General features: G+C 37.7%; 1 protein-coding gene across 1 annotated transcript in view; it reads left to right on the top strand.

Annotated features, from left to right (window-relative positions):
• LOC139952861 (uncharacterized) overlaps positions 1-12,081 on the top strand; it is a 131,837-nt gene that overhangs the window by 47,185 nt on the left and 72,571 nt on the right. Inside the window, 9 exon segments of the mRNA XM_071952126.1 lie at positions 2,389-2,487; positions 3,521-3,625; positions 8,294-8,479; positions 9,673-9,870; positions 10,376-10,474; positions 10,652-10,823; positions 10,826-10,848; positions 11,298-11,396; positions 11,797-11,895. Coding sequence (XP_071808227.1) covers positions 2,389-2,487; positions 3,521-3,625; positions 8,294-8,479; positions 9,673-9,870; positions 10,376-10,474; positions 10,652-10,823; positions 10,826-10,848; positions 11,298-11,396; positions 11,797-11,895 — 1,080 coding nt within the window.

The raw sequence follows: 12,081 nt of genomic DNA on the forward strand, positions 1-12,081 counted from the left end.
TCATACTACAGCAGTTACTTTGATAATCTTCAGATGATTGTTTCATAATTTTATTCAAATTCTTCTGCTTGTGGTAATAATTTTTAATTTTTACAACTTTCATCTGCTTTGGACAAGCAACATTTCACGGCAAACTCTGAATGGAAAATGGCTTAGACAAGTTTTGAGTTAGAGTGTGTGTAACAGTGGGAAACTTTGGGATGCACGGTGGCAGCAGATATCGTGGGTACATCATTTCGCAAATACTGGGAAAGTGCGCAGTAGCCGCGCAGCATCGAGGTGCATGCTGGTCTAGTTTTCTACAAATTTTGGTTTCTTGTTAGACTGTCTGCACTTCATTCAATGGCTAACCTAAGCATTTGTAGTATTTTGCAAAAATTGTCCAGTACCCAAAAATTATTGCTGCCACCCAGCATCTGTGAGAGTCTATAAAAATTGGAAACCGAAAAAAAAAAAAAAAAAACTACCTTGATTTTGACACTCTTAGATTCGCAACAACAAACAAAAGCAGCCCGGTGTACAGGTAAGCCAAGTGGATTGGTTGAGACCCTCAACAGCCGACAACCAATCAGAGCCTTTTTTTTTCATTTTGCACCAATCATAAAGCAGCCTATCACAAGCTTTTTCACATCATTGCCAACTTTTTTTGCCTTCTAAAGTGGCAAGACTTAGACTGAGCTGGAGTGGTATTAAGCAGTATCTGGGATTAGTTTGAATATTAATGAGAACATAATGCTAAAACTATCAATTGGTATTTTGAAGATTAACGAATAGTCTACAGCATTACTTTACTAAGGTATGATTCAGGTAAAATAATGACCTTTGACATTGCATGGACAAATTTGACCTTTGACTTGCCTTGTACTGAACCCCCCCCCCAAAAAAAAAAAAAAAAAAAGAAGAAGAAGAAGAAGAAAAAAAAGGGGGGAAAAAGAATAACAATAATAATAAATTAACTTGTTATTTTCTCTTCAAACATTCATTGTGTGACTTGTCTTGACTTGGGCAAAGTTGTACATCCTATTTGACCTTTAAAAAAAAAGTGACTTGAGATGCTATTTGAAGAAAGGAACAGCTGATTACCTTAGAGGTGTACGATCTTGAGTTTACTGAACTAGTTGGTAATTTACAAATTATTTTTCAACAGAATCATTGTCATTGCTCTATAAAGGAGTGCAACGTGTAGAAGTAGTTTAGAAGAAATAATTAATTTGCTCTCAAAGATAGTCAGAGCAAACATGGTTAAAGACCAGGGCCCAATTTCATGATGCTGCTTTTAGCAGAGATTGCTTAACAATTTCCTGCTAAGCAAAAAGGATCAGGGTACCAGTCACAAGTTGTACATGTGACATGGTATTTTGGCTGGTAACCTTATTCTGCTTAGCATGATTTTGTTCTGCTTAGCTACTTGTTATGCCTAAGCAACTGTATGAAAATGGGCACTGGCCTAGGAATTACATTGTGGGACTTCATAACACTATAGATTGCGCAGTAGCTAGAGACAGTTCAAATTCTATATTTTAGTTGCTGGTACTGCAACAACTAAAACATGTATTAGATTTTGCACTGTTTTTATTTTTTCTGAGAATACATAGTAACAAAAGTAGTTTACAAAATGCTAATGGGAGGAATTTTAGAACGCAAACAGTACGAGGTGGTAGTTGTACTTGATGGTCACTAATATTTTGGTAAAGCGTCAACTAACTTTAACTTGGAGATAATATATCAGCAAGTTAATGTTTTATTAACCGGAGATCATAAACTTATAATGAAGTAATCGGTTATATTTTATTCTAATGTCAAGGGGAAAGCTCCCTATGCTAATGAGTTAGTTTTAACAAATAATAACTGGACAGATTTGGGTAGAATAATATATTTTCAAACAGCATTTGGTTATTGAAATGTAAGGGGGAATAAATACGGAAATCGATGGTAAGTTTTCAACAACAACAAAATCGTAATATCCATGTGTTTTTTCATTTTTGTATCTACTTTTCTTTTTTACATTGTCTAGTTTTGTTTGTGCAGTGTTTGGGATGCAGTGTGCTGTTTTTGCCGTTTGTTTTTGAAATACTGTCTAGATTTCCTCTTACGATACATGAAGTTTTCTCGTTTGTGTTTTAAAGACTGCAATTTTACTGCTTTTACACGTTAATGGGTACCATGCGAGAGCTGGGGAGTAACCTGCGATGGACTGGCATCCTGTCCAGGGGGAATAGAAATTTTCTCAATTGTTAAAAGGCAATGAAACCTTATGTATTCACGGACCAGATGAGCCATTTTAAAGTTCAAGAATGCCAAGCAAATTCTTGCGTCACAACTCTGTGTTCGCGGTGATTGTTTCTCACTTAAAACTCACTTTTCTCCTCACCGTTTTCATAATCATAGAGCGGCTTCACTCCGCTGTACATGGCCGCCCAGGAGAACCATGAGGAGGTCGTCAAATATCTACTGAACAATAACGCCAACCAGAACCTTGCGACAGAGGTAAGAACATCTTAACACCTCGAACCTTCCCCCACCTCCCGAACAAAACCCCATAAAGATTTCAACCCCATTTTGACTTGGATCCAACTAATCTGGGTCCAATTTCATAGAACTTCTGATTCACAAAATGTCTGCTTAGCACAAATAAGCAGGGTACCAGGCACAAACTACGAACATAATATAGTGCTTTGGCTGATAACCCCACTCGGCTAAGCAAAGTTGGTTTGCGCTTAGCTGGTTTTTGTGCTTAAGAAGCTCTATGAAATTTTCCCCAGTTGGCAAGTTCAAGTTCTCCTAAAACAAGTTTTCTTTTAAATCAGTCAAAACAGTAGCAATATTTGACCGTTTATGTCGAGATTGGGGCATACGTTTAGAACGCTAAGATCAGCTTCTAGCTGGCACCCCCTGAACAAAGACTTTGACACAATAGGGGACCGCCAACAAAGGGCTAGATAGCTCAGGTGGTGGAGTTCCTAAACAATCCCAAAACTATTTTTTCAAAATTCCAGTGTGGTTTATTACTTGAGGGTGGTAAGATTGCTGTGAATTAAATTTCAGATTGAAAAAATGATATGTTTTAACAAGCTTTCGGTGCCTGAAAATGTTCTAGTTAAAACAAAACAATTTTTAAACTGTATATTAATTGCTAAAAATTAATATTAAATGTTTTGATGATTCCAATCCTCAAGTTGGAAGAGACAAGTTGATTGAAAACAAAAATGTGCCACTCTTGAAAAAACTTTGCCACTCTTTTCAAAAACTTTGAATAATTTGCGACAAAATATCATTTTCAAACTTTTTATCAACACAAGAGTTTCGTCTGATTGTGGTATTTTGGACCTGCATTTGTTTATATGTATACCTTTCCCCTTTCACTCTTTATTAATGTCTTGTCTTTCTCTTATACACGCATGCTGTGGGAACAAAATGAATTGTGTATAAACATTTGGCGTTGCATACCCACCGGTCCCCCCTCCCTCTGCACCATTAACCGTAACCTACCCCCTTCGACCACCCATCCCGAACCCCGTAGGGCGGATTCGTTCCGCTCGAGGTCGCCACTCAGCAGGGCCATTATAAAATCGTGGAAACGCTTTTGCAACACCAATCGCGGCCCAAGTACCCTCCGAAGCAGGAGGTACGTAAGTCACGACAACCGTGAGCTCCGATTGTACATTTATATTATAATCTTCTTGTGTATGATTGTAGAAAACAGAAAACAAACAAAACATCACCAGTGTTAGTGTACTATTTTTGTGTGTGTATCCTGACCCTAGATAATTGGTGTACATGTAAAACATTTTTTGAGGAGTGTTTGTCAAGTTATTTTTGTGTGTGTACAGTGCTCTTGGAGACTTTCTACTTTTTTTCCTCCTTAACACCAATCCAGAAAGCTCTTTTCTTAAGCATAACTTCACTGACACTCACTGTACACCCTTGTTTTGTCCCACTAAAACGCATCTTCAATCTGTCTAACTTCTTTATAATTGATTATTTGGAGGGGGGTGGCAGTTGGGGGGGGGGGGGGTGCGGCCTGGATGTTTAAACACTACTAAGTATGGACCTGAGAGCAAAAGAAGTTCACATAGTGCAGGGACTTAAAACACTATGTGGACTTACACACGTCCACACACTGTTATTTACAATGTTCAAGAAAAGGATTTTTCCTAAGTGTACGTGTAAAGCACAAAGGAATGTCCACATAGTGATTCCAACACAGGGCTATTTTGGGGGTGGGGCATAATAAAGAGGTCAAAGTAAGAGTCATATCCGGATATGACGTTTTTCCAATCTAGTTTGTTTAATAGTATACCAATTTTTAAACATAAAACTAAGTTTTCTGTTTCAATTTATTTCATTTGACACTGATTAAAGAAATTTGATTAAAGAAATAAACAATAGTAGCAATTATGGGGCAATTTGTGACGAGTAGACAGAAATGAATGGTCTCTGAAAAGTAGAAGTGACTGTTTTAACGGTCAACCCATAGGGGAAGGCCTGAGACGTGTGCAAGCAGCTTTGTTTCTCACGCAAGTTTGTCGCATGTACTTGACCTAGCCTAGATATGCACGCTTATTGGTCGCCATCGTTAACTAGCACCTCATCTGCATGGTAGGACCCCAAACACAAAAGAGTTAGCACTCAAACCGTAAATTTAATCCCCCGATCAAAAATTCATGTGTATTTTTTTCTTTTTTTCTTCCTCTGGCGTGACTTTGTTGTCTTTTACATTACACTGTAGCGTGTTCTATTAACCAAAACAGTAGCAGTGAATGATGTTTTCTTGTGTGTGTGTTTTGAAAGTCAGATGTGGTTGCCATGGTAACAGTACTGGCCGTTTTAGATGACTTTTTTAACGAAGATAATCTTTTGCATCAAATTTTGCTCGTGGTCTGTTAATGCATAATGTACGACTGCAAGATTTGTTCAAATGATATACCACTTACTGTCAGATAACACCCCCCCAAACAAAAACAAAGAAAGAAGGAAATAATTATAATAATAATCAAAATAAAATCTTGAAAAAATGATAATAATCACAAAAAACGAAACAGGCAATCTTGAGAAATATTTTTCCTATCACCAAGGCCAAAGAGTAAACAAGTCATTAAGTGGAGAAGACTTTTGTTAAAATCAGCGCTTCGGGAGAAGCAATGACATAAATATGCGATGTACATTGGTTTCCAGAATAGTTAGGTTCATCTTTGAGATCAGGTTTGAAATTATGCAACAACAAAAATGCAAGAATTATGTTTTGTAATTCATGAAATTGAAGTTCAAATTTTGTGTTCTGGAGGTTTACAAAGCAAATTCTTAAAAAAAAAACTTTTGAATTGTGTACTTTTGTATGTGAGTTGTATGCAGTTTGCAGCAAAATCATGTTTATACCTTCTTTGCTTGTAGATTTTTGGTGCTAGGTCTTGCTTTTTTTATACTGCCGATGAGTAGATTTTGGAATTCCTGAGAATACTTGGCTCCGAGTTTCAAAATCTGCCCTGCAGCAGTAGAATAAAAAAAACAAGACCTAGTTCCCCCGAAACATGAATCTACAAAGCATAGTAGTACACACATGGCGTTACCGCAAACCGAATCAAATTGATACATCACAATGCAATGCCTCAAAACAAATAAAGAGTTAAATTTGATCTTCTAAAAATTCCCCCCAAAAGTACTTTACCCCATTGCGTATGTTCACAAGTGCCTTGCGGTATTTATTTAACGCCAAAATCTAATGTTTATAAGTATATTTCACACCTACAGTTTTTTTTTTTTTTTTACCGGTGAATAAATTTTGCCTTTTAAGTAATTGCCCTTTTTTTGGATCTTCCTGTTTTTAAGAGATCTGGCCAACCTAACCTTTTGTAAACAGTAATGAAAGTACGTTTGTTTTTACAGAGCATGATGAGAGAAAAAAAAAGCCATTTGCATAATTCTGCTTTCCTTAAATAGTAGTTGCACTATTTAGAACAACTGTGTCGCTTTTGAAAGTTTGATGTTGGTTCCAAAAAGGTCATTGAGTTCCGATTTTGTGGAAAAACAAGTACTAGTTGCTCTTTTGTTGTTTTAAAAATGTAAGTAAGAGAATACTTTTGAGCGAAGAAATTCTGGTCAAATGTCATCAAATGTCATCAAAATTGTGGTTGCAACTCTTGAAATTTTAAAAGAAGATAATAACAACAACAGCAACAATGGTTGCTTCGAATAAAACTAAAATCTGACCCTGGTTCAAATATGCTACACAATTTGAGATTTTGTTTTGATTTAAACCTTTATCGTTATGAGAAAAATTTTCATAGAATTTTTTTTCATGGAAACTTGGTTACCGTCGTTAATGGTTGTTCTAGCACTTTTGTCCAATCGTAAGATCGCCTGAATTAAAAGCTCTTTTTAAGGTCACTGTTAGTTTGTTTGTTTGTTGGGTGTTTGTTTGTTTGTGTCTCTTCAATATCCGTATACATGTATGTCTTTTCTCGAAGCCCTCTGCGTCTTTAGTCATTTCAAAAAACGTCAGTGATGTTTTTTCAAACTTTCTTAGACGAAGTAGTACAAAATTAGGCAATTTGTTGTGTGTTACTGCAGTGAATGAAATTGTTTCACCTTTGTACAAACTTGTGTACACACTTTTTTGAGGATTGCGTGGAAGTTGAAAATCTTTTCTCACTCCAAACAAAATCAAACTTGGATGGGTTTAAGTTCTTCTGGCTTAAAGGGGGATTTTAAAGTTTCAGAAAATAATGTTAGTTGTATGGTTTTTCTTTTGAGAGGGAAATATTAAACACTACACGCAAGCCTCTTTAAGTTTTGGCAGATTGTAAACTGATTATTTTTAAAGGTGAAATCCGGTTGCAAAAGCGTTTCCACTACAGGTAAAAATCCAAACTGTACATGTACGTAATTTTAATTTTTCAATATATTTATTCATTTTGAGGAAAAAAGGGATTTGTTTTCTCTCTTGTTGCTTGATTTTAAAATTGAACAATGAATTAACGTTTTTTGTGACCTTGAAAATTATGTTTTTGTTTTTGGTCTGTTTATTTTTGATGACCTTGAGATCATTTATTTTGTTGTGTAGTTGGTGTTGGCTTTATGTTCTGTCTTTATCATAGGTTATGAAAAATGACAATTAAAGGAAAGAGATTTTGAAAAAAATGCATGCTCCTAAAATAAATTATTTAAAATCTATAGTTAGACCAGTTAGACACTTGCTAAAATCTGACATGAGATTATAGTTCCAAACATTTGAAAGGTAATTTTTTTTCAAAATTAACTTCTTGGGAAAAAAACCAAGGCAAAATAAAAATAACAAAATTCTGTGCACATGTAACCTTTTCTATCTACACTTAACTGTTTAATTGATTCCTAAAACCTAAGGTGTTCTTGGGGGGGGGGGGGGGGAATTTTCAAATCACTAATATTGTTTTTGTGTTTGATATTTTTGAAAGTCATTCTCCTTTCCTGCAAGTGGGACCTGAATGCAATGTGTCAATAACAACTAAAATAAAACAAGTTTTAATAAAAGTCTGCAAGCGTTTCAAACATAATTAATTTGTTTAATGAATTTGTTTGTTTTTATCTCTTTTTTGTATGTGGCCTATTCTCCCTGATATCGGAATAGCAAAAAAAAAAAAAAAAAAAGGATCAAAATCATTTTGTTGTTTTAATAAATGTTCCCCCAAGTTCTGATTTATTTCTCGTCAATTTGTTGTTGTTAATTCAGAATATAATTTGAATATCATTCGAAACTGCCAGTACTGTTTTAAAGCCATTTTCCTACATGTACATATACCTGCATGCTTGTATATCTACTAGACATTTATTTTCCTTAATCCGTGTTGATGTGTTTGTTACTGTATAAATTGTCAGATTTTAAATGTACATCTTTATTTGAGGGTACCTCTGATTAAAACTTAAGAATCCGCTTCTTGCTTTACTTCAATTTGTTTTGTTCTTGCTACAACAGCAAATGGAAAACATCAACAACAGGAAAATAATGTACTTATATGCTTTAGGGTTTAATTATATGTTTCTGTTGGGAAAACAAAAAACTGAATTCAGATGTAGACTCTTTTTTGCTCATAATGGAAATGGTGTTGCGCCTTAGGATGTAAAAGAAATTTAATGAGGTAAAATCAGGACTGTTTACTTTTTGTGGGTATGTGTTTGACATTTAAGGATGGCTTCAGGCTACAGGCCTGTGGTCCAGTGATAAGTTCAAGCCCTGAAAATAAATCTGAAGATGAATTACAATATTACCAGAGTCGTACCTAACTTTTTGTCTCTTGGGGTATGTTTTTGGCACTTGTAGGATGGCTACACGCCCCTCGCAGTTGCTCTACAACAAGGACATGACAAGGTCGTCGCAGTCTTGCTGGAGAATGATCGGGCAGGGAAGACCCGCCTACCCGCCCTGCACATCTGCTCTCGCCGCGACGACACCAAAGCCGCCCTGCTGCTGCTGCAGAGCGGACATAACCCAGACATCACATCAAAGGTAAGCATTTCCTAATCGAGAATGCATGCTAACAAACTACATCACGCCAGACCAATCAAAGCATAGAAAGCTAACATCACATAGACAGGCCTGTGTTCTTCGTTTCTGAAAAGGGTAAGGGCACCACGGTATTTTAAATGTAAATGTCTTGAGTAGCATTTCAAGGGCACCAAGTCGTATCAGGCCTGCAATGAAATCATTGGGTCTCTAAGACCAGGGGTCAATTTCATAGAGCTGCTTAAGCAAAAAAATTGCTTAAGCACGAAAATAGCCCGCTTATTTTACACATGTTACTGGCCAAAATGTCATGCCATATACATTGCTTGTGACTGGTATTTAGCTGTTGTTCACTTCGCATAACAATTGAGTTGAGTCTTGGCCGTAATTTGATTTTACTAAGCAAGGATTTTTTTTTTGCTGAAGGAAAATGTTGTGCTTAAGCAGCTCTATGAAATTGGGCCCTCTCCCTGGCTTTATTCAACACAAGGGACCATTCTAACCTATATCTTGCTCACCTCAGTGATGGTAGCCAATGCTAGGAGTCAATTCTAAGCTTTTAAACGAGAAGAAATCATTGCCTTGTCATCAACTATAAGAAAAAGAAAACATATAGTACTGTTTTTTCCTTTTTTTTAATGGTGTAGAAGGATTTAAAGGGATTTAGAATACTTAAGCGCACTGGGCATATATTCCCCAATGAGGCTCATGGTGTTATTCTTTCCCCCTAGACGTTTGGCCGACAATCCGTTTATTTTCTCAGCTCCTTTGGTTGAGGACGCTCTTCGGATCGACAGCACTTATGAGGCTTATCAAACACAATATCAAATTGGCTTTGTTGGGTCATTAATTTGGGGTTGTACTCCTGTGTGGAGAGAAGAAACAATGATGCACTGCCTCAAGCACACGGTGGCAAGAATACCTTGGTTCAACCTAGGCCCAATTTCATAGCGCTTGAATTTTTTCTTGATGCGGCGCAGCAATTTTCTTCTGGTAAGGGGCACTTTCTTTAAGGAAAATGTAAAATTGTATTGGAACTTTGCAAAGGGCACCACAGCAAAAGCACAGGGCAATTGCTGTGGGTGCTGTAGGTTATTTCGTGGCCCACTCCTAAAATTGTCATCCTAGAGTCAGATTTTCTTGTCGGCAATGATTCTCACCCTGTTTGCTATCACAATCCCCCCCCCCTCCTACAGAGTGGTTTCACCCCTCTCCACATCGCAGCCCACTACGGTCACGTCAACGTAGCCACCCTGCTTCTGCAGAGGGGTGCGTCGGTTGACCACGCAGCCAGAAATAACATCACGCCATTGCATGTCGCTGCCAAGTGGGGCCGCGTCAACATGGTCAACACCCTGCTGGACCGAGGAGCTAGAATCGATGCCAAGACTAGGGTAAGTTTAGGATTAAGACTTCTCATTATTAGAACATTTAAAGGGAAGGTATACCTTTGGTTATTTCCCCAGAAATAAATGACCCTAAAAACTTACTTTGTACATGTAAGTTCACAGAACTTTGATGTTTCTTTTTACACATCTATATTTATATAAGTTTTAAATAATCAAAAAGTTCCAAAACCAAAAGTATACTTTCTTTTTGAGTTCCTCATAAGTTAAACTTATATCTGTAGCACATAAGCCTGAGGAAACATGTAAACAAGGGTGCTTGCTTCAAATGTATGTGAACCTGGGTTCTTTTTATTTGTACTACCATTCCTAGTACACGGGACCTACAGCCTAATGGCCCATCCAAATGCGGTAAAGTATCTTGCTCAAGAACACAAGTGACACAACCGGGACTTGAACCCACACTCTGCTGATTAGAAACACCTAAAGTATTGGAATAATTTATTGCTTTGAAAACCTCAGGATAACCTAACTTTTCTCTCTCTGTTTGTAGGATGGACTGACACCACTTCACTGCTCTGCCCGTAGCGGTCACGATCAATGCGTTGACCAGCTCCTTGAGAGGGGCGCACCAATCTCTGCCAAGACCAAGGTACACTTAAATAGCTTGATTTGAGTAACCAAAGAATATCACATCTCAAGGGCTTGAGGCCATGTCCGACGGGGCAATTTGCAGGCAACGAGCTCTGGTCACACTCTAGCATTGAATTATCCAGAGAAACTCAAACAACAGCACCGTTAAAGCTTTCTTCATTTTTGTGATTTACAGAATGGACTGGCGCCCCTGCACATGGCAGCCCAAGGTGACCATGTAGACAGTGCTCGTCTTCTACTCTACCACAAGGCCCCAGTGGACGACGTGACCGTGGACTATCTGACCCCACTCCACGTGGCCGGTCATTGTGGTCACCATCGTGTGGCCAAACTACTGCTGGACAGAAAGGCAACCCAAGTGCCCGAGCTCTGGTGAGTTGTCAATTTATTTGATGCAATCAAACTTAAGGAGTCGTTTGTTGGAAACATTAAGCAGACACAAGCAAAAAATGGCCAACAGTGGTGAAATTTTTAGTTTTTTAAATTAAACAAACAAATAAACTATTGTTACTTTAAATGCCCTAAAATATCTTTGTTTATATCGACGACTTCCTTCCTGATAAATAACATCAAAAATGGATTAAAATAATGAGCTTTGAAAGAAAATGAAATTGGCCGTTCTGCTGGACGTCCTTTAAAAAGGGCATTCTTGGAGGTCAAAAGGAATACAAGTATAAATATCTTCCTGATTGTCTTACAAAATTTTCCTGATTACAAGATGCAAATGTTGACAGCTCTGCCATTTCCAAGAGAAGAGGGTTTTTACACCCCCACCCCCAGCGGTAACTTTTTTAATTTTACCCGATCTTGTTTGTCTTCAGAATGGATTCACCCCGCTCCACATCGCCTGTAAGAAGAACCGCGTCAAGGTGATTGAGCTGCTCCTTAAGTATGGCGCTTCCATTCATGCAACAACAGAGGTATGTAGAACCCAGAAGAAGAACAAAATCTTCTCATTTGAGAATGATTATTTCATCTTTCACAGCATTCCACCCTTCAGTGGTTTGCTGGCCAAAAGATCTCTTTGTTTTCAGAACATTGTGCGATAAGGAATCATAGATACAATTGATATTCTTTTGTGCCAGTAGGCGATTCAGCAAAAATTCACTCTGGTTTTAATTGGGGCATTTTGGCGGACAGTCATTGCTTTGCTTGCCAATTCAATGTTCTCCATTAACACTGGTTAGCTGGCCAAATGCCAGTTATAAAAACTCGAAAGACCAGTCAAAACTTTAAGTTGTCTGCCTGGCTAGATCCAGAGGTCGTTGGTTTAAATCCCGCCCTTTTAAATATTTCTTTGTGATTTTTTCAATCCTTTAGTCCGGACTGACTCCACTTCATGTGTCTGCTTTCATGGGCAACATAAACATCGTTGGCTACCTGATCAACCATGGCGCTAGCGTGGACGAAACCAATGTGGTAAGCTTGATACAGGTTTCTAAACGTCCTTGAAATAAATGTAACTTTCGACAGAACATAAAGCTGTAAGTGAAGTGTGTTTGGTAAGGCAAGTGGTTGTGCTCAGCTCACAGATGGAGCTCGTCCTAGTGTTTCTAGCTTGTTTTGGCTGCAGACTTTGCCACATCACACCTGTGCATTTAAACC

The sequence above is a fragment of the Asterias amurensis genome, chromosome 21 (assembly GCF_032118995.1).
Source record: "Asterias amurensis chromosome 21, ASM3211899v1".
NCBI lineage: Eukaryota > Metazoa > Echinodermata > Asteroidea > Forcipulatida > Asteriidae > Asterias > Asterias amurensis.